Consider the following 21,912-nt stretch of genomic DNA (forward strand, 5'->3'; position numbering starts at 1 on the left):
AAATACCTTCATATTTTTGGATCATCTTTTACAAAGAAAGCATCATTTAAAACTGTCTATGCATCATAACATAGTGAAACTAAAGCTTCATGTTTCTAAATATTAGCTTGTAAGAATCTCAGGCCTTTTGGAGAATAACAAATGTTCTTTTCTTAAGTTTGATTTTTTGTTTGTTTCTTTCATTTCAGAGCTCAGCAGTGCCTAAGACCTGGGTCTCCACAGACCACCTCTCCATTGTGTGGTATGTCAGTGTGACTTACTCTGTTGGCTTGTGGTGGTCCTCTTTTCTCAATGGTGCATTGATTAGTTTGTTAATATTCTTAGAACTTTGTTTATAAACTAGAGGACCAATGCACGAAATTTGTGCAAGAGTAGGCCTTCCTTCCCCTGGCTGCTGGCACTGGCTTCCCTCTGGCACCTGGGACCCAGGCTTCCCTCCAGCCACTGACAGGCACCCCGGACCGAGGCTTCCCTTTGGCTGTTGGCAGGCACCCAGGACCTAGGCTTCCCTCGCAGCCCCGGCTTTGTCTGGAAGGCCATTCAGAAGGACGTACGGTCTAATTAGTATATTATGCTTTTATTATTATAGATAGGTTTTTATTATTATAGACAGGTCAATTTAGGGGCTTAGAACTCTAAACTTGGTTCTTGTCTCAGTGTGACCAGGGTTTCCTTGACAATCTAATCCATCATCTCAGAACCAGTAACATCAGTCTCAAATAAAGCTCGAGTCAAATATCATAATTTTAGTTTGTCATATTTGGGCAGAATCAAAGGCACTTGTAGGACATGGGAGCGCTCGGCCAGTCACCAAACTCAGGGACTTGATGGATGCAGCATTAATTATTCTAGAGTAGCACATGGAATACCAAGTAGGAATTAGATTTGCCCTTCACACAATAAAGAAAGAGGTTAAATATAGGTCAAGAAATACCTAGACAAGCATGTCAGACTCAAAGGCTAACATGGGCCAAATAAGGTGTAAGTTTATGTGGGCCGCAAAAAAACCAAATACTTCAATTTTCATAGAAAGGTAAGTTTTGATAGAGACATGCTGATTACGAAGGGTTGAAATAAGTGAGTCATCGTTAACATAAAATAATAGAACATTTTAATAAAAATTAATATTTCTTCTTGAACATTAACTTACCAGACACTGAATAACTGCACAAATTAATAAGCATAACACAAATAAACCTATTTTTTTGGTCTCCAAAAGTGAAATATTTCCTGTTGTGCACACTAAACAAGTCAGTACAAGACTAATTAGATGGCAATTGGCTACAAAAATATTCACTGCTAGTATTAATGGAGAGAAACGATGCGCCTGTGCATAAGGGAAACGAATGCAACATGATTATAGTAATCAGTCATTAGCAAACATTGTAGTTAATTATTAATAATCTATAATAAAAAAGGCGTAATATGCTAATTAGACCGGACATCCTTCAGAATGACCTTCTGGACGAAGCCGGGGCTGTGAGGGAAGCCTGGGTCGCCGGTGCAAGTAGTGGGGGGAAGGAAGGCCTACTTTTACACTAATTTCGTGCATTGGGCCTCTAGTTACGTTTAACCAGATATTGTAAACATCCTGTTAAAACGTTTCTTACAAACCGTTATATTGTTTCAGTCATGGGCCGCATGTGAGTTTGACATGCTTGACCAAGACCCTGGGATCTTATCTCTCTGTGTTTGGGCTTAAAGATCCTCTTTTTCACCTTCCTCTGGCTCTGTGGTCAGTGGTGTTTGCAAGAACCAGCCAGTGCAGGCATGGGAAGGTGGGCAGACAAGTATATGTAGGGGAGATAGAGGGACTCAGACAGGTCTACTGTCAAACATCCAGGAAGATTTAATTTCCTTCATTTTTATACATTTCGACTTTAAGATATGTGATTGATGATAATGATTTCTTAAATACTTTTAGAGTTCACAGCATTAAAGGAACCACAGATATCTGATTAGATAATGGGATTATGTATGTGTTGTATCAAAAGTATATTTTTCAAAGAACGTTTCCTTTGTAACACATCCTATTCTTTAGGTGTAAACAGTTGCAGTTGACTACAATTCGAGCATTCTTTGACCTGATTGATGCTGACACTAAGCAAGTAAGTATTCTTAAACTAACAACAATTTCAGTAAAGTGAGAGCTTGGTTGCAGCTGTGGTGGAATGAATACATTTTACACTTTGATGCAACTAGAAGCTACACCTTATGATGACCTACAATGACTTTCAAAATGGAAATACCTCCGTTTTTATCTGATAATACTTGGACCACTAATAATAATTAATAGAATGCAGTGGAGGAAAAGAGGGTGGGAGAGGTAGAAGTGGGTGAGGGGGTACATTGTGATGGAAAGAGACTCGACTTTAGGTGGTGAACACACAGTACAATAAACAGAAGATGTACCATAGAATTGTACACGTGAAGCATATGTCCTCTTTAACCACTGACCCCACCCCCAAGTAAATTAAATAAAAGTGTTTAAAAAAATTCAATGAAAATGAAAGATTCCTAACATCTTTCCCAGTTTTTCTCCTTTACTGTTTAAATTTTAATATATAGTCTTTTATATTTAATTAAGGGAAATACTTATTACTAGCTATTTTGTCATTTTTAGGAATGTATTATAGATCTTGAGATCTATCATATTAGACATTTTTGTTGAACTTTTTTTTGAGAAAGGATCTTTACCTTTCTGATGGGATCCAAAGATCTACAGTTGAATAAACCAAATCTTGTGTTCCATTAAATTCTAAGATGAGAAAACTCTAATGCTAGTGTGTAATAAATTTTAATTCTGTAAGGATAAGTATATTATAGACACATTTTAAGGGACAAATGAGAAGTTTTTGATAACTAATAATGCTAAGAATCAAAATATTATGAAACTGAGTTCTGTTTCATAAAATCATTACATACAATGGACTGGACTGCACGTTAGACAGTAAGATGTTAGGATATGATTGCTAACCAGGAAGCATGTAATCTAGGAGGAAAAGCAGGCATACAGGGAAACTAGAACTCACGCCATAATTATTCCCAATCATGAGGTCCCCAGGACCAGAATTGGTGTCATTTTTGATGGTCATCAGCAGATACATCGAAGCTGAAAAAGTGAGTGGGTGGATCCTCTAGATGTGAGAGATGACTTAACTGAAATTTTGGTTGAAAGACCTGTGGCTTTAATTGATTGCAATCAGATGTGGCTGCTTTAAAAAACACACACAAATCAAAACTAATTTTGTATTAGGCTGAATTGATTGAAGTTTAGCGTTTGCATCAGTGAAGTTAAATTTCACTTTCCTCCACTCGACAATACCGAATTATATTCTGTTTTGTACATCCTATTTTAAGGGGGGGGACGTTAACAAACTTGAGTTTATCCCGGGAAGGAATGCAGGCGAAGTGGAGAGGGGTCTGAAGCCGTTCTGTGAAAAACACTTGATGCTTTTGAAGTTGTTCGATCTTCAAAAATGAAAGAAATTTTTATTTGGGTGAGGGACATAACAGTCTTCAGTTTTTTAAGGACTGTCCCCCAACCTAATATATCCAAGCAACAAGGAGTCAGCACTTGCACTAAAGAGGGCAGGACATTCTCCTGGTAAGAATTGCTACAACTGGAATGTGATATTTGGGAAAGTACCAAGTTCGAAAGCAAATATTGGGTGCCTCCTGAGGCATTGAACAGAGCTGGGCTCTCACCGTCCTCTCTTCATCATCCGGTCACTGTGTGGTTGCTGAGGAAATCACTTCCCTGTCGGGGCTTCAAGCCCTCTCTAGAGAACTGGCGAGCTTGAGCGGTAGATTCCAGAGGAATTTTATGCCCCAGTACATTTTTTTTTCAAGGGAGGGGCTGATACAAAGTGGCCGACATTTTATTGTGCTGGGATATTTTAGAACAGCAGGAAAATTCCTGTTGTCTGCTTGCGTTTTCATTTCATGAGACGTATGATACTTAGTCGCAGGGGAAGTCAGGAGAGCAGAGTTCAGGGGAGTTTCCAAGGAAGAACAGCTCTGTTTTCTCTAGTGGCCACTTGATTTCTGGGTGTGAGGTTGGCCCTGGTCTGCCCTGGGAAGCTAGGGGGTTGGAGTCACTAGACTGGAGGACCCCTGGCGTTCCCTTCTGGTTTTGTACGTGTTCATGTGCTTGACCCTCACCTGTTGTTGGAGAGCACGACTGCATCATGGTGAAAGGCACGGGCTCTGGGGCGGACGGCCTGTGTGTGAGCACTGGTCCCAGCTCTCGTTGGGAGCGTGACTGTGGGCAGGTTCCTATATTCCTCTGTGCTCTCACTTCCTCACATTTAAAAAACAAGGGGAAAAGGAGAAACAATTGTAATAATCTGAACAATAAAGATTTATTAGTAAATAAGTAAAAATAAAACACAGATAAGAAGGTGATTGTCCCACATGTTAAGCACTTAGAACAGGAAGTAAGTAACTGTTGGCTCTTAGCTTTGTTACTCGAAGCAAAGTTTCATTGAATTATCACCAGGATATGAAAGGGTACATACAGAACGTATCCATGTTCTCTCTAGATAACTCAAAATCCCAAGAAGAAATTGTCAGTTTTGAATCACCACTTTATAAGACACCCAGCAAAGCACTTTGAGGAAAAACCAGCAATAATTTCTGACTTAACAGGTTAGTGGTCTTAATATTTTTAAATTTAAGTAGAGCTGTAATTATTATTTTTAGGTCAATTTGTTATTAGCGGACAAAAATCTTTGAAATTGTGATACTTCAGGTACTGTAATCCTTTGTATTTTACTAGAGGACCTGTGCACAAAATTCGTGCACATGGGCGGAGGGGTGCACCTCAGCCCAGCCTGTACCCTCTCCAATCTGAGGTCCCGAAGTCAGACATCCCTCTCACAATCCAGAACTGCCGGCTCCCAACTGATTGCCTGCCTGCTTGCCTGATTGCCCCTAACTGCTTCTGCATGCCAGCCTGATCACCCCTTTGCATTTTCATTTCATGAAACGTATGACATTATGACACAGGGGAAGTCAGTAGAGCAGAGTGCAAGGGAGTTTCCAAGGAAGAACAGCTCTGTTTTGAGCACTCCCCTGCCAGCCTGATTGCCCCTAACTGCCCTCCCTTGCAGGCCTGGTCCCGCCCAACTTCTCTCCTCTGCTGGCCATCATGTGGCGGCCATCTTGTGTGTTGGAACAATGGTCAATTTGCATATTATCTCTTTATTATATAGGATTAATGTCTCTAAGATGGTTTCTTAAGAGGTTGTTGGTTAGGGAAGGGAAAAGGTAGAAAAGCAATTTATAAGATGTTGCTGATAAAAAAAATGTTTGTCCTGAAAATAGCCTAACAAGTAGGAAACGTTTAAAGCTAAAGCTCAGTGTCTCTGGTTGCCTGACAATCACATAAAATAAGTGCTCTGCTCAGTTTCTCAGTATTAGTTATTCTTCAACCTCCTTTTGGATTCACAGGCATATCTTTAGCTGGTAAATTCTGCTTTCATATGTAATATCTGTCATACTGTACTTCATTATTTATCTTGTTTGGGAAATGAAGTATTGACTTTCTTCTCTCTCTCTCTTTTTTTTAAAATATATTTTATTGATTTTGTACAGAGAGGAAGGGAGAGAGATAGAGAGTTAGAGACATCGATGAGAGAGAGTCATCGATCAGCTGCCTCTTGCACACCCCCAACTGGGGATATGCCCGCAACCAAGATACATGCCCTTGACCGGAATTGAACCCGGGGCCTTTCAGTCCCCAAGCCAACACTCTATCCATTGAGCCAAACCGGTTTTGGCACTTTCTTCTCTTGATACTTCCTTAGAGTTAGACACCAAGTTGATTTAAAGTGCTTTATTTGATATGAATGCTAGTTAGTAATGAGCACATAGAGACTATATCACTAGGTTTTCTCATTTAAAATGTTCACTTTTCAGGAAACCCCTTTTTCAAAAACTGCTGATTGAGAAATATTTCACCAGTATTTAATAAGATAAATTATTTAATATAAAAACCCAAGCTAAACAAGTAATTTCCTTCCCCTTAGTGACGCCGCTGTGGGTTCCGGTCAAAGTGTCCAAGTGGTCCTATGTGGCTTACAATGTAAGTATACCACCGTGGGTTTTCCTTTACTTAAATACATTTAGTAGTTATCTTTAACTGTTAATGTCTCTTTTAAAAAGATAACCACAGATCATTTTGCCGCATTAAAACAATTTAAGTAATAATTTTTAAATAATAAGTATCTAGTTGGGGTTCAGTTTTTCAATTTTGTAACTGTCAAATTTTTAAATTATTTTTACTTTTAATTTGTTCAAATCCAGATGCAAACAAGGTCCACATAATATTTGTTGATATATCTCTTATTTCTTTTAACCTCTAATACTTACTTAATCACCTTTTTTTCCCCTTGCAGTTTATTTGTTGAAAAAAGCAAGTCATTTGTCTTACGAAGTTTCACGGTCTTGGTTTTCTGATTGCATTGCTGTAGTGTCATTCCAACATGTTCCTTTGCCTTCTCTTTTCCTGGGATATAGTAGTTGGGTCTAGTCAGGGGTCCTCAAACATTTTAAAGTGGGGGCCAGATCACGGTCCCTCAGAGAGCTGGAGGGCCGGACTATATGAACTACTAATTCCTACTGTAACACCTTGGCTGCGCTCACTGCCCAAAAAACCTGGCGGGCCGGATCAGACTCCTCTGCGGGCTGCATGTGGCCCGCGGGCCGTAGTTTGAAGACGCCTGGTAGATGCTCAGTCAGACTCAGGTGTTTGTTTTTGCAAGACTGACTTTTTTATTTATTTATTTATTTTTTTATTAGCAGTTACTATTATTGAGGAATAATGCCTACTGTCAGTTCATTTAGGGCAGTGATCAGCAAACTCATTAGTCAACAGAGCCAAATGTCAACAGTACAACGATTGAAATTTCTTTTGCGAGCCAAATATTTTAAACTTAAACTTCTTCTAATGCCACTTCTTCAAAATAGACTCGCCCAGGCCGTGGTATTTTGTGGAGGAGCCACATTCAAGGGGCCAAAGAGCTACATGTGGCTCGCAAGCTGCAGTTGGCCCACCACAGATTTAGGGGGATGCAAAAATATGATACTCTAATTTGATTATTTCTTCTTCATTTATTAATTAGAGCACTATATAGAAAAACTCATCTAGTAAATTTATAAAAAAAAAAAAAGGAACAAATCGTAAAGGAAAAAATGTTAATTGCTTAGGCCTTTGGATCTTATATTTACTGGTTTTCAGCATGGTGAGTTGGTTCACAGACAGTAACTGAAAGAGGTTTTGGGGTTTTTTCCTCCCTCATAGTTTTATGAACTCATGTATTTAAGCATATATGTTTTTCTATTTAAACTAAAATATTAAAATTTTTCTGTCCTTGAGCAGTGTAGCCATTTCAAGTTAGGTTTCAGAATCTTCCATATAGCTGCTCTTTAGTTGTCATTGATAGTTTTTTCACTGTCTATCTAGGATGAGAAGACATTGCAGTTCATTTTGTATATTCCCTGCCCCAGACCTTGAATCAGCTTTTTTCTCTAAGGAAGTCTCCCAATATTTGGTAACTGGCACCCCAAATCCGTAATCAGGGCAGTAGCAATGCTTACGGCGGGTGGGTTAGCATTTCTAGGCTTTTCGGTGGACAGAGCTAAGAAAGGTATTTTAGCTTCATCATAAGGCCAAAACCAAGCCAAACCAGAGCTCATACATTCATACTGATATTTTCAAGACAGATTTCAGGACTACAGGGTTTATACCTGACCTCTCCATCTTCTATCTGTTTCTTCTTCTTCCCACTCCTAGAATATTGGTCTTCAACACTACCAGGAATAATAGAATAATTACCACCTTAGCTGGAGTTTCGAAAGATGGAATTATCCATTTTTATGATCATTTTATTGTGTCTTTCCTCTTTTTTTTTCCCTCCAGGAATCTGATAATATATATTTTACATTTCCTCTTGCAAATCATAGAAAAATCTACTCTCATGCCTATTGTCAGAGCACCATGCTGGTAAGATGATTGATACATTGTGTGTAAATTTAAAAGGCTAACTGCTGAATTTATCAAGTTCAGCAAATATCTAGTGGATCTCTACCTTAGTTATGCACTATTACTAAATATAATTTGTTGTAAAATATTTGTCTGGAGAAGAGTTTTTTGATTGAAAAACATTCATCCAAATGTTTCTGTAGTTGATAATATACCGGGATCTCCTATATCACTGAGTTGGTAGATGCTGCACTTTGATAAAGAATAAAGCCTTTAGACAAGGTGGTGTTACTTTTTAAGTTGATTTATTTGAATCAGAATCTGAAGTCCATACATTGCATTTGATTCGTGGATCTTAAGTCTCTTTTGTAGCAGCCCCCTTTTCTTTCCATTTGTTTATTCAAGAAAGGTGATGTGCTCTATAAGTTCCCTACATTGTGGGTTTAGCTGGTTGTATTCTTGTTTCTTTTAACACGTATTTCCATCCCTCCTGTTGTCTGTAAACTGGGAGTTAGATATAGAATCTCGATTAGACTCCGATTAATTGTGTATGATAAAAACATTTTATAAGTAGAACTGGGCACTCCCCTCATCAGGAGGCATATCCTGGCTGTCTGTCCCACTTCTAGTGACAGAAAGATGTATCAGGGTCTTAGGTGGTATCAGTATGATCTGTCCACTGGGACATTCCCAAACAATCTCTCACCTAACGATTCTAGCAGCCACTGAGGGATGTAGACAGATTTTATTATTATTATTATTATTATTATTATTATTATCATTATTATTTTGTTGTTGTTAAAGAACTATGCATTTTATGATCTCATGGCATTTTCTTTTCTTTCTACTTCCTGGAGTTAGTCAGCAATTCTTGAATGACTTTTTCTAAGATCATCAATACTGTTTTGTAATTAGTTAGGGATGTTTACGAGATGACCTGAAACTGTTCTCTTGACACTTTCTAGGTTCTATAAAAATGTTGTTTTAGGGTGGGCTTGGATATATTTATTCAATTCAGAATTCTCTACCCCCCAAGAGAAATGACTGGTGTGGGATATTGGCGATGTTCATAATGAGGGCTGTCTCTGAGGACACGCTCACTTATTAGCTGCAGAAACCCAGGATCAAAGTGGGCTGGCTATGGAGAGGCTTCTGATGTTCCCTGTCTAGGCTGTGAAACTCTGTTTGGCTGCCTTGCTTTAGAAGGGCACATTAGGGTTCTGAGAAGTGTGGGCAGCTGATATGGAAGTCACACGGGCATTTTGGCAGTAGTGGAGGGCAGAAACATACCATATTGTGTATTTTTAAAAAATATATTTTATTGATCTTTTACAGAGAAAAGGAGAGAGATAGAGAGCTAGAAACGTCGATGAGAGAGAAACATCGACCAGCTGCCTCCTGCACATCCCCTACAAGGGATGTGCCCTCAACCAATGTACATGCCCTTGACCGGAATCGAACCTGGGACCCTTCAGTCCGCAGACCAACGCTCTACCACTGAGCCAAACCAGCTTCGGCATATTGTGTATTTTTGGTTGTTTGTTTGGTTTTCAGCTTTCTTTTCTGTATTCTTGGAAAAACGTATTAAAATTTCATTTAAGTTTCATGAGAGCAAAGACCAGGCCTGCCTGATTTATCCTTTTCCTCAAGGTCACAATTCCATGGACCTAGAATGGACTTCATAAGTTATAAGTATTAGTTTAAAGAAAGGATTGATTTTTTTTTTTTATTGTCCAATGCATATATGAAGGAAGCATCTATGTGGCTGTCTGAGCGGTATTTCTCATTATCTTACGCTCTGGTAGGATTTCGGTAGTTGGGTCATCTCAGTAGTCTTGAAGCACTGCTCTTACTCCTTCCTTGGAAGTTGGAGTGATCTCAGGTCATAATTCTCTTAAATGACTGAAGCTAAACCCATAATAGAGTTAAAAAATCACAACCATCTCTGCAGTATTTCCTGCTGCACTGACAAAACAGTGACTGCCTCCAGTCTTGGATTGTGTTTCAATCCAAACACCTTCTCAGGTGTGTAGAAGTTATCTGGTAGTCAAATAAGAACTCAAATGGTAAACTAAAGGCTATACTTAGATTAATTGCTTGGCGCTGGATTTTTATTATTATTTTTGTATAAAGGTCCACGTCTAGTTGTTCATTTTTCTGTTTTTGTTAAAATGTAGGAAGCTTACTAAGTAACTACATAATTAAACAATAAACATTGCCAAAGTCAAGGTGTCGGTTCAGACATTAGAAATGCTTGCCTAGGCCCATGCGACTCAGTTGATTGAGCATCATCCCATGCACCAAAAGGTCGCTGGTTCAATTCCCAGTCAGGGCACAAGCCTGGGTTTGGGCTCCATCCCCAGTAGGGGGCATGCAGGAGGTGGCTAATCCGTGCCTCTCATATCGATGTTTCTCTCCCATTCCCTTTCTCTCTCTCTAAAATAAATAAAAACATTTTTTTAAAAATTAGAAATGTTTAGGTGATGTGCTGTGGAGAGGTGTCCATTGGGTTACTCTTTCTCACATTGCTACTCTAGGTTTCTTGCTTCCCTATCTTGTTGACTGTAGACTTCTTTACCTACCCTTGACCTATTGGACTTTCAGACCATGTCAGATACATTCCTAAATAATAAGTAGCTATTTAGGAATACCCATTATGTAAGTACATAATTATTTAATTATGTAGTTACATAGTTAACTTTCCTACATTTTAACAAGATCATACCAAGAGCTGGGTAAATTCTTAAAATTAGATTTTTAAAATTACATTTTTGTTGTGCCTACTGGCCCTATCAGGCAACAGTAAAACATTGACGATGTCTGTTTTGCATAATTGTTTTCCACACCATTTAGTGTGCTTTGCTTGTGTCATTTATCAACAGGATACAAATAGCTGGATTTTTGGCTGCATAAACAGCACTTCTATGTGGTAAGTTCTTTGAATCTATGGCCTTCCATCGTTCATTTTTCTCAACGTAAACACACTCACAAATTACACTTTCAGAATAGCTTTATACTTTTTAAACTTGTTTTAGTGCTGTATACTAAACTAAAGTATTGGCTTTAAAGTGAAAAGGGAAATCAGCATAGCAGTAAGTTTGTAAACATTGAAATAGTTGGCTGCTGGAAAGACAGGTTTTTGGTTCCAAAAGGACTATGTGGGTAGAATATCTTGTGTGAGAATGTTTTAAACTTCATGTCATTAGAACTCTCTCTGGTAGCTCTGTGGGTGATTTCTTTGTCCTCTGACACTTATCCTTTATAATACTTTAATATGTATGTCCTTTAATTACATGTGCCTGTTTATTCCACAGCCAGCAAGGGGTTGACTTATCATGGAAAGCTGAACTGTTGCCAACAATTAAGGTAAGTTGTGGCTTTAGAATTTTAACATTTAGGTGAAAAAAAAAATACTTGAGCCTATAGGCATTTTAGAATATGGTATTTTATTAATTCATCTAGGTATTTCATAAACTTAAGATTCGTTTATCTGCATTTTAGAAATATTTCCCCTAGAAATGGAGAGATTTAATGGAGAAAAATGTATTTTTTTTTAGTTTTCAGAGGTAAAAAAACAAAAACAATTAAGTTAATAATGCTCTAAATAAAATAAAATGTATGTGTGAACCCAGCTTCTGGCTGAGCAGCGCTCCTCCTGTGGGAGTGCACTGATCACCAGGAAGCAGCTCTTGCGTTGAGCATCTGCCCCCTGGTGGTCAGTGCGCATCATAGCCACTGGTCGTTCTGGTTGTTCCAGTCAATCTGCCATTACAGTCATTGGGCTTTTATATAGAGAGATAAGGTGGATGTCTGTTGCAGAAACAGTGCTGTACATCGAGGAGAAGCCCAGGAGTGTGTTTAACACGCTCTCCCAAGGGAGTCTGACTGGCTTCTTAGGCGGCCACTCACACACAGCTCTCCAGCCTCAGAACCTCTCGGGGCTGCCCACAGCTGCCCTGCAGTGCCAGGAGAAAGTTATCTGCAGTAATGTCTCAGCGTGTGCACAAATGGTAGCAATATGTCACTACCCCACCTCTGCATGAACTTCCAGGGGAAAAAGTGGCTCTCACAACTATTTGGTGACTTGACTTTTCAATAAATAGATGTGTCTCCTAGCTCTTTATTCCTCAAAATATGGACATATAAGGTCTGGTCTTAATTTTGAGAAGAGGTGTTTATTTGGTGAGGTACCTTATTAGTCTTGCTTTGCTGTGTCTTCCTGTCATTGTACTGAATAGTTTAGGAGATGATGGTCATATATACCATAAGCCAGCAACTCTTTACTACTTGGGCTTGATCAGAATCATTTGAGATTAGGATCCAAACTCTGCCATCATATATAGCATCCATTCATTCATCAACTGTTGAGCCTCTGTCTTGTGCTACCAAAATAAATGTAGAGATAATGCTGTAACATTGTTTGAAACAAACAGACACATTATAAAAAGAAAGGGCATCTGGAAATAATTATGTAAGATATTTAAATTTGGTGCTCAATGTCTTTTGTTTCACATGAAGGGACAGATACGGTTCAAGAGATGCAGGACTATTTTGGTAGTCTATATTCACGTAATTGTTAGGAATTTGACTTTCAGCAGGATTACTGACCTGGAAATATAAACATGGGTAGTACCTTATGAAGCATTGAATATAAAAGTTTGAAATCTGTTTTTTTTAATAACATATTATATAACAAATAGTGTTTGTGATTTATTTTTCTTTTAACATGCTTCCAGTTCCATATAAATCAGCTCTGTACTTTCACTTTTTTTTTTTTTTTTTAGTCTCTGACGTTAAGACTCCAAGACTATCCATCTTTGTCTCATCTTGTTGTTTACGTACCATCCATCCATGGAAGTAAGGTAATGGATGGGTTAACGTCATTATCAGAATGTGTTGGGGCCACTCAATGCTAAATGTTTGTTCTTTTTTGATGAATTCGTCAGCATCGGGCTTGCCTAAATGCCAGTCTAGTGATTAACCTACGACTGGTAGGACCAGTCCGACTGGAACTAAGCAGAATAAACCCAAGTCTCTTTATTCCAAGTGGGAGCATCAGTCTTCCAAAATCTATTAATTATTGAGACCATTTTATATGCAAGAGTCTATGCCAGGAATTATATAGGAAGCCCACAGATGAGAAAGAAACTGACCCCATTCTTAAAAATATACTTGGGTAGGGGAAGAGAAATATATTTGGAAATAGGGAATAGAGTGTGAATAAAAGAGGTACTCAAAAAAATACACAACTCACTAATAATTTTTATTAAATTAAGCTTGCTCATCAAATTTTCTTAGCTTAGCATCTCTCCTTGAGACATGCTTGCCATTTTAGCCAGAGGTAGGGTGTGGCACGTAATACCTTCCCCAACGCTGGCGACTTTTATTCTCCACTTGAACATCAAGGTGTTTTGCTAGAATTTATTGTTATTTTCTTTCTAATAAATCAGTGTTTCTATTTCAGTTTGTTGTGGATTGTGAATTCTTTATAAAAGAGACAAGATCCATACAGCTTCAAGTAACGCATCTTTTTTCCTTCGGTAAGTGCTTTGCTTTTGGAAATCTTAAGACTTGCTTTTCTTTTCAGCAGTGCTGATTTCTCTCACAGGGCTGTTGCCATAAAGCAGAACCATGAAAAAGACTATTGTTGTGTATTTCAAGTGTAGTCCTAGACTTACTGTGTGATGTGTTCCATTGTTTGACTCTTATTTAATACTGGGCCAGCCGTCATCTTCTGAGGAGGGAACTTATTTATTTATTTGTTATTTTTTAATTTCTTTATCGATTAAGCTATTACATATGTGTCCTTATTTCCCTATTACTCTCCCATCCTCCCTTCCCCCCCACTCGAGAAGGAAACTTTAAAATAAATGTATCCATGGTCACATGCGTTTGTGTGTGTGTGTCTGCATGTGTTCTCATGTGAATTTATGCTCAGTATTGGCCCTTTTTATAAAAGGCTTATTATAAGGTATACATGTCTGCCTGCCCTGTGACAGTCTCAGGATTTCTCTAAATACATGTAACTCCGAATTCTTTTGCATATTATGATGAATTCATTTTAGACTTACAGAAAGAGTACAGCGTTCCTGTGCACCCGTCCCCTCGTCTTTCCGTAATGCTGGCCTCGTGAACAATGCGGCTGTCAGAACTAAGCAGCTAGCGTTAGCGTCGTGCTGCTCACCACGCCGCGGGCTGTCTTTGGTTTTCGTGGGCTTCTCCACCTTTGTTCTTCTCCAGGGGCCCGCGTTGCTCTGAGGTTTTATGGCTCTTTCGGCTCCTCTAATATTTTCATAGTTCCTCAGTCTTTCCTTGTTTTTCCTTACCTTTGAAGAGCACTGGTCAGTTACTTTGTAGACTGTTCCTTGATTTGGATTTGTGTAAAGCTTTCCTGTCAGTTGGTGTTACACATTTTTGGCAAGAGTATCACAGAATACTCTTAATATAATGAGTGCTTCTCCATGAGTCATAGCAGAGGACACGTTTTATCACTCGCTGTGTCTGATCAGCGGTGATGTGAACCTTGGCCACTTGGTGAAGGAGGTGTCTTCCAGGTTTTTCTACTGTGAAGTTACTGTAATTAATTAATATTTTGGGGGGAGATACTTTGTGAGTAACCTATTTTTTTCTTCTTCAAAATAACCCACTAATCTTAGCATCCTAAAGTTCATCTAGTCTGAAGCAATTGTCACTGACACTCTATATTTACTAGAATTCTTCCTAAGGGAGTGTTGTCCCTTCTTCCTGATTTATTGATTTATTTATTCGGTTTTTATGTATGTCAGCAGTGGAGCCATGCATATTTATTTTATTCATTGGGTTATGATTCAATACTATGGTTACTTTCTTGTTTAAGTTTTTCTGGTTTTGGATAGTGGAATCTCTATTTTGGTTGGCTCTTATGCCATTCATGAAAAGATTCTATTCTACTTGATAGAGGAAACTTCCTGAAAGATTTTTATCCCTCCTCTACCCTTTTTTTGGTAGAAAAACACTGAGAACAGTACAGAAATGGCAACTCAGTCACTTAGCTCATTAAAGATAGCGAGCTTACAAAATGAGATCTACCAAGAAAGCTACCATATCGACACTGGAGATATGTATTTGGTTTCTTAAAGCACATGCATGTGATTGAAAGGCATTGTAAATGTTTTGTTTTACCCAGAGTTTTCTGAAGGAGGATTGTATTTTTAGGAGTTCATGCCTTCATGTCAGAAGTCAGAACCTATAAGCTCTTTTTTAATATTAAAAATCGGTTGGCATAATTTTAATGTTCTTTAAGCAATTTGTACTTTGGTTATTCTTTGGTATTCTAAGTAATATGATACTTAATTTAACAGGGTTATCTTCAAGGACAGTGAAATTAAACACAAACGGCCTATTCTATAATATAGAGCTTCTGAACTTTGGACAGGTAATAATCCCTCGTATAAGAAGGATTTGATTTTACTTTACTGTTTAGTTAAACAAACAAGTAAACTTCTGCTTTTGTTTTTGTGGTCAAACTTTATTAGATTTACCAAGCTTTTCAAGTCAACGTAGACAGCAAGTGCTCAGGAGTCAAAGGTCAGTGTGTTTTACAATAAGATATAGAGGTAATGTCATTTGAAAGATCAGCAGGCTTTCACTTGAATTTGCTATATTTATGTGAAGTATAATTTAATGTAATAGAAAAGCTGTTTATATTTCCAACGGATTTAATATAGACCCTTTCTTAACACACTGTGGACCAGTAGTTTTATTGCTAGCTTAACCCAATGGCCAGATAAGTTTCTATTGAACAAGTACAAAAAACATTTTACATAAATGTTAAAGTCACGCTTTAAAATTAAACACCCATTGCATTTTGAAGTTATTACTACATGTCCTTACGAGCTAATATCTTTTTAAAGTATGATAATTTGTAAAACACTGTGTAATATGAAATGAGAATTCTCATGAACTGTCCGCAGTATGTTAATAGTAAGCATCTACTGTTTTGGTTTTAACACCTATGATTTCAGAGAGAGAATAAGAGGGAAAGAAAGAGAAACATTAATCAACTGCCTCCCACATGCACCACACTGGGGGTTGGGGACCAAGCCTGAAACCTGGGGATTGCCCTAACTGGGAATCAAACTGGTGACCTTTTGGTACTCAGGACAATGCTCAACCGACTGAGCCACACCAGCTCAGGCTTAAATATCCACAGTTTAAAAATACTACCTACCTTACTGTTTTATTATAATAGTAATTCAGATTAGCTGCTTCATGTTTTTCCAGTTTCTTAGTCCTTCCCATATGCTCTAATATCTTTTTTAAGTCTAATATTATAAAACACTGGTGCCCCAGTGCACGGACTGATGCACATTGAAAGGAAATTAATTAGAAGGCGGCCAGCAGGACAGGACTGGGTGAGACGGGCTGAACATGCCCTGGAGCCAGCCTCCTGCAGTCCCTCCCTGGCTGGTCCTACCTGGAGTAGTGCTGTGGCTCGAAGGGCCTGTATGGAGTGAGCAGGGTCTGTCGGCAGGTGGGGTCCCTCAGCCTGGCCTGTGGGGATCAGGCCAAAACTGGCTCCCCAGCATCCCCTAAGGGGTCCTGGATTATGAGAGGGTGGTTCTCAGGTGATACACCCCCAAATCGGGCTCCCTCCTCTCTGGTTCCAGGGTGCGTCACCCAAGAACTCCGCTGCCAAGTCACCTCAGCTTGGCAGCTCCTGAATTGAGCATATGCCCCCTGGTGGTCAGTGCGCATCATAGCTACCAGTCAGATTGTCTGCCCCCTGGTGATCATTGCGGGTCATAGCTTCCAGTCAGACGGTCACTTAGCCTTTTTTTTTTTTTTTTAATATGTTTTATTGATTTTTTTACAGAGAGGAAGGGAGAGAGAGAGAGCTAGAAACGTTGATGAGAGAGAAACATCGACCAGCTGCCTCTTGCATACCCCCTACTGGGGATGTGCCCGCAACCAATGTACATGCCCTTGACCGGAATCAAACCTGGGACCTTTCAGTTCACAGACCGATGCTCTAACACTGAGCCAGACCGGTTTCGGCAGCCTTTTATATATATATAGATTATTAATCAGTCTCCATAATTTTCTATTATGTGATGTAACTCTTACTGGTTTCTTATGAACTACTATAATGATAACTACTATGATTAGTTAGGTATTATAGTATATATAGCATTTGGTATGACATAAGGTTAGTAACACATGTTTTTGTTTTGTTTAACAGAAGAAATAACTAGTATCTATAAACTTCACATTCCCTGGTCTTATGAAGATTCGCTAACCATTGCACAGTAAGTATATGAAAGAATTTACCTTAAACTTTTGTTTTTTGAACAATACAAATTCTACTAAGTTTATTTAAATCAGAATGAAATCATTAAAGTGCCTCCTAGTAAAATGTAGAAATCTGTAATATAGCATTGTGCCCGTAAGATAATATAACGTATAGTGTTCTTATTTAACTGATACAGATTGTAAACCTTAATTGCTTGAAACATGAACCCTTTCCCACCCTCTCCCCGACTCCTGTGCCCCCAGGGAGCATTCAGACACCTGTGACCTGGTTGGAGTGTCCCTCCGTAACCATGCGTCTCACTCCCAGCACCCTCTCCCTTAGCATGCTGTGCTGGGCCGAGGACTGGCCTAGCCGTTGTTATTTAATAACATTCTGTATTTGAGAATTGATATTTAAGTTACTTTTCAGGGTCCCATCTTCAACAGAAATTTCTCTGAAACTCCATGTTGCCCAGCCAGACAATGACAGCCACGTAGCATTATTAAAGATGTACACGTCTTCCGACTGTGAGTATGAGGTAAGCCGTATGTTGGCTTCACTTTTAAGATTTAGCTATAGAATAAACTGCTGATGTATTTTATAGTAGCTTCAGATACATGGTGAGGCAGAAGGCAATAAACACTAGAAGTAGACATTCATAAAAAAAAATAAATAGATTTGTATATCACTTTAAGTATTCTCCATTTTACCTGTTAGCACCACCTCTGTATTTTCTTAGCTGGCCCACTGAAAGTACTACGCATCTTAATAAGTAAGAGAAAATAAACTTAAAATTGCGACCGAAGTTTAACCTTTTCCATTTGGGAGCAAAGGTTCTTTGTAAATTGAAGAACATCCTGAAATCAGCTGTGGGGTTTCCTTTACTCATCAGCACGATGCACATTGGTTCCTAGCTCTTGGATAAGCGTAAGGACCGTCTTTGCTTCTCACTAACTATGTTAGTTTCTGTTAGTCATTAGTCTGTGCAATTTAGTGCCTGTTGTGTTTGTGCTGCAATCACATAGATTTCCTTGTGTTGAGGGAAGGGAAATAGAGCTCCAGGATAACATGTTACTAACCTATGCGTTCGTGAACCAAAAGAGCCCCTCCCTGTATCAGAACAGGCCAGGCCCTAAGAACTCCACAGCCGGCCGTGGCTGAAGCAGACATTGGTGGTGGCATCACAGGTTTCTAGTTTATGTGAAATATCTTGCTTCCACTGAACTGCACTCAGTCATTTAATAAATTCCTTTAGCTTGCATAATCTAGTAATTGGATATTCTAATTAGTTAAATACTTTAGTTAGTAAAGGGTTACTATGTTACTATGGCATTCATTCAGTTGTCAAAGAATTAGAATATGGGAAAATATTTTACTGAACATTTGATACAAATTAAATGTTGGAGGCTCAAAGGATTCTTTTGAGATCTTGAGTGCCTTTAGGTTTATTACCATAAAAAAGTTTAATTTTTATTTAATAAAATGTGACCTGGAGAAGCTTTAGGGAAAATAACATTTTTCTTAATGATTGTTTTAAACTAGGTGACGATTAAGACTTCCTTTTCGCAAATCCTTGGACAGGTAAGAGAGACCCCTGTTTAATTATTGGTTGTCTCGTGAATAGGTACTATAAGGCAGGGGTTGCAAAATTCTGGAAAGGGCCAGAGAATTAACACTCAGCAAACCACCCGTGGCCTCCGGCTGCAGTTAGCACCACTGCAGCTGCTACTGCTGCTTCCTCCTTTCCTCTTCTTCTTTCCTTCCATGTTAACGAAACATGGCGCAGTGGCCACACTGACCGCCCTGGCTTTAAGGGACACTTTCCTGTTTGAGACTTCCTAGAAATGAGGGTTGATTCCGGATTCTCACACATATTCATGTTCTTGGCCAAACGGACGTCATATTAACATTTCATGTTGCTTGTATATTATAATTCATGGCCTAATAAAATCTGTAGACTCCATCATATAAATGAACATTTTCAAAGAACTTTTAATCTTGTGCATGCTCAGTTTGTAAAAGATGAAAAGTAAATTATATTCAATAAACATGTTGAAAAATAGTTCAAGTGTTGGCGAGGTTGTGGAGAAAAAGGAACCCTCGTGCACTGCTGGTGGGAATGCAGACTGGTACAACCACTGTGGAGAACAGTATGGAGTTTCCTAAAAAAGCTGAAAATGGAACTCCCAATTGACCCAGTAATCCCACTCCTAGGATTATAGCCCCAGAAACTAGAATCAGAAAGGATATATGTTCATAGCAGCACAATCTACCATAGCTAGGATTTGGAAACAGCCTAGGTGCCTGTCAGCAGATGTTTGGATCAAAAAACTATGGTATATCTACACAATGGAATACTATGCTGCCATAAAAAAAAGAAGAAAGAAAAATAGTTTAAATTTATTTGGAGAGTGTCTCTATAATTCATAGGTAAATAGTGTTACAAAAATAATTTATCAAGTAGCAGAACTGCTATATTATGATTCAACATCATTATAACTTGCAGAATTGTACAATAGATAATATTGATTTGTCAGAGAAGTTATATAATTTTAAAATTCATTAACACTTTTATTGTACCTTTTATTACTTTCACTTTATTTTTTGTGTTTTGCAATTCTGGCATAGCAGAATATTTTTAATTTAAATCATTTAATCCTATCATGATAATAAAACCTACAAGCCAAAATTAAATTAGAACCTTTTTACTAGTATATGCAACATCTCACTTGATCCTCACAACAGCCTGATGGAACTAGATTGTAAGTATTGTTACATTTGTGAACATTAGAAGATTGTAAGTTAATGTAAAAAATTTGTGCTACATTATAAAGAGATTAAATGTTAGTACAAGTTGGAAAATAGCATCATGGAGAGTTGTAATAAGTAAAACGTTAAGGGATCAATTAATAAGAAAATTTATTATCTCTTGGAATCCATGCTATCATATGTTTAGTATGCTCAAAAGACATGTTACTGTGCCTGGATGTATGGGCTGAGGGTATAACAATACTCTATTCTCATGTCATTCTGGCGCCTCATAATTTAGGTCGGTGACAAAGAATAGTAGTGAGTTCAGTGCTCCATAGCCGAGCCTAATTGCACATGCATCAGAGAAGGACAGCTAGCCAGGCCGGCGAGGCGCAGCGGGCTGGGTGTTGTCCTGAATACGGAAAGGTTGCCGGTTCAGTTCTTGGCCACTTGCTGGCGTGTTATGTTTTTAGTTGTGCAAGTTACACATGCTCCCTGGGCCTCCGTGTCATCTGTAAAATCGGATAAGAAGCACCTCAGAGGGTTTGTGGGAGGAGAGCACGAAATAATGCCCACAAGATGCTGAGTGCCGGGCCTTGTGAAAAAGTGTGCGCTTATGACTCAGTTATGTGTTTTCCCTATCGTGGCTCTGACGAGAAACTCAGACACCGTGTTTCTAGTGTACTAGATATTATTAACGTTTACTGTACGTAGAGTTCGACCCCCATTACTGGAAACACCTTTGTGGCCACGTCACGAGAGAGAGCAGGTGAAGAACGGCATTTTTATTTCACGTGAAAGCACACTTCCTGTGCTGGGGTGACGGCGTAGAAGTCGTTCCTGGATTTGCCTGTTTTCTAGGTCGTTCGGTTTCACGGCGGAGCTCTTCCTGCTTACGTTGTGTCGAGCATCCTTCTTGCTTACGGAGGACAGTTATACTCCCTTTTCTCAGCAGGTAAGAATCTTATCCTTCTTCTTCTTCCCCACTCCTCCCTCCCTCTGTGCTTCATTACTACTTTTTCATCGTTCATCTGGTTAAGGAAGAGAATCCATTTCTTGATCATTTATAACTCATCTCTCTCACGTTTCCAGGGATTTGAGGTCCTCTAAGTTTTAAAAGATGCCCAAGAAATGTCTTAACCCGTTTTCCCCATTGTACACCCTTGTGCCTGAGATTCCTTCCCTCCGGTCTGAGGACCTCTCAGTGTGGAGAGGCTGATCGGCAGGGATCTAGTTCCTCCATTCTGTTCCTGGTACGTCACGTGGCGCCAGGCACAGAGTAGGCCTTCGGTGCAATGTTTGAGCTGTACCAACTATTAATTGGGTCCTGGCACATTGAGTTGAATAATGGAAAGTGTCATGTTACCAAGGTCCCCGTGTGTAACAGAACATGACAAAGTGCCAGATGAGCCACCTGATACGGTGGGGGCCAGGGCCAAGGAGAGAGCTGATGAGTGAGCTTAGGAAGGACAGCATTGCGGCAGTGGCAGGCTGCAGACAGAAACGCTGGGTCTCAGCAGGGACAGGCGGGGAAGCAAACACCTTCTCCTGCCTGCCGGCACCTCTCAGTCGCTGAACCTACGTGAAGCCAGTCCGTACAAGGCAGCTTCCCAGCATGGAGAGCCCAGCAGGGTGGAGACTGGAGCTGGAGAGGCCAGTGTAGGACATACAGCGCATTGACAGGCCTCCCTGGGAACAGCCGTGGGACAGTTTCCCAGGAGACTCACCTCCCAAAGGTCCTTACATGCGAGAGGAGAGAGGATAGGCCAAAATACATAGCAGCAGTCAAAGGTCTCCGTTGTTTCCATTTTGCCAAGTCCTCCTGCAGGGACTTGTTCCCTTGAATGTGGCTTGTTACAGTTTCCAGGCTGCCGCTAAGTTACATTCCAGGAAGAAAGCAATA

At 39.3% G+C, this 21,912-nt stretch overlaps 1 protein-coding gene across 5 annotated transcripts in view; it reads left to right on the plus strand.

Annotated features, from left to right (window-relative positions):
• The window catches only part of PGAP1 (post-GPI attachment to proteins inositol deacylase 1), a 65,167-nt gene that overhangs the window by 15,738 nt on the left and 27,517 nt on the right, over nucleotides 1-21,912 (plus strand). For 3 of the 5 annotated variants that reach the window (XM_036420813.2, XM_036420812.2, XM_036420815.2), the window contains 15 exons: nucleotides 189-241; nucleotides 2,042-2,108; nucleotides 4,545-4,650; nucleotides 6,033-6,088; nucleotides 7,925-8,008; nucleotides 10,870-10,916; nucleotides 11,302-11,353; nucleotides 12,772-12,849; nucleotides 13,452-13,527; nucleotides 15,328-15,401; nucleotides 15,502-15,553; nucleotides 17,208-17,274; nucleotides 17,688-17,796; nucleotides 18,801-18,839; nucleotides 20,871-20,964. In XM_036420813.2, the coding sequence (XP_036276706.1) occupies nucleotides 189-241; nucleotides 2,042-2,108; nucleotides 4,545-4,650; nucleotides 6,033-6,088; nucleotides 7,925-8,008; nucleotides 10,870-10,916; nucleotides 11,302-11,353; nucleotides 12,772-12,849; nucleotides 13,452-13,527; nucleotides 15,328-15,401; nucleotides 15,502-15,553; nucleotides 17,208-17,274; nucleotides 17,688-17,796; nucleotides 18,801-18,839; nucleotides 20,871-20,964 (1,054 nt within the window). Of the gene's footprint in view, nucleotides 1-188; nucleotides 242-1,245; nucleotides 1,251-2,041; nucleotides 2,109-4,544; nucleotides 4,651-6,032; nucleotides 6,089-7,924; nucleotides 8,009-10,869; nucleotides 10,917-11,301; nucleotides 11,354-12,771; nucleotides 12,850-13,451; nucleotides 13,528-15,327; nucleotides 15,402-15,501; nucleotides 15,554-17,207; nucleotides 17,275-17,687; nucleotides 17,797-18,800; nucleotides 18,840-20,870; nucleotides 20,965-21,912 lie in introns of those variants that run through there. The other 2 variants (XM_045575685.1, XM_045575686.1) reach the window with 2 other exon arrangements.

The sequence above is a fragment of the Pipistrellus kuhlii genome, unplaced genomic scaffold, assembly GCF_014108245.1.
Source record: "Pipistrellus kuhlii isolate mPipKuh1 unplaced genomic scaffold, mPipKuh1.p scaffold_m20_p_7, whole genome shotgun sequence".
Taxonomy (NCBI): domain Eukaryota; kingdom Metazoa; phylum Chordata; class Mammalia; order Chiroptera; family Vespertilionidae; genus Pipistrellus; species Pipistrellus kuhlii.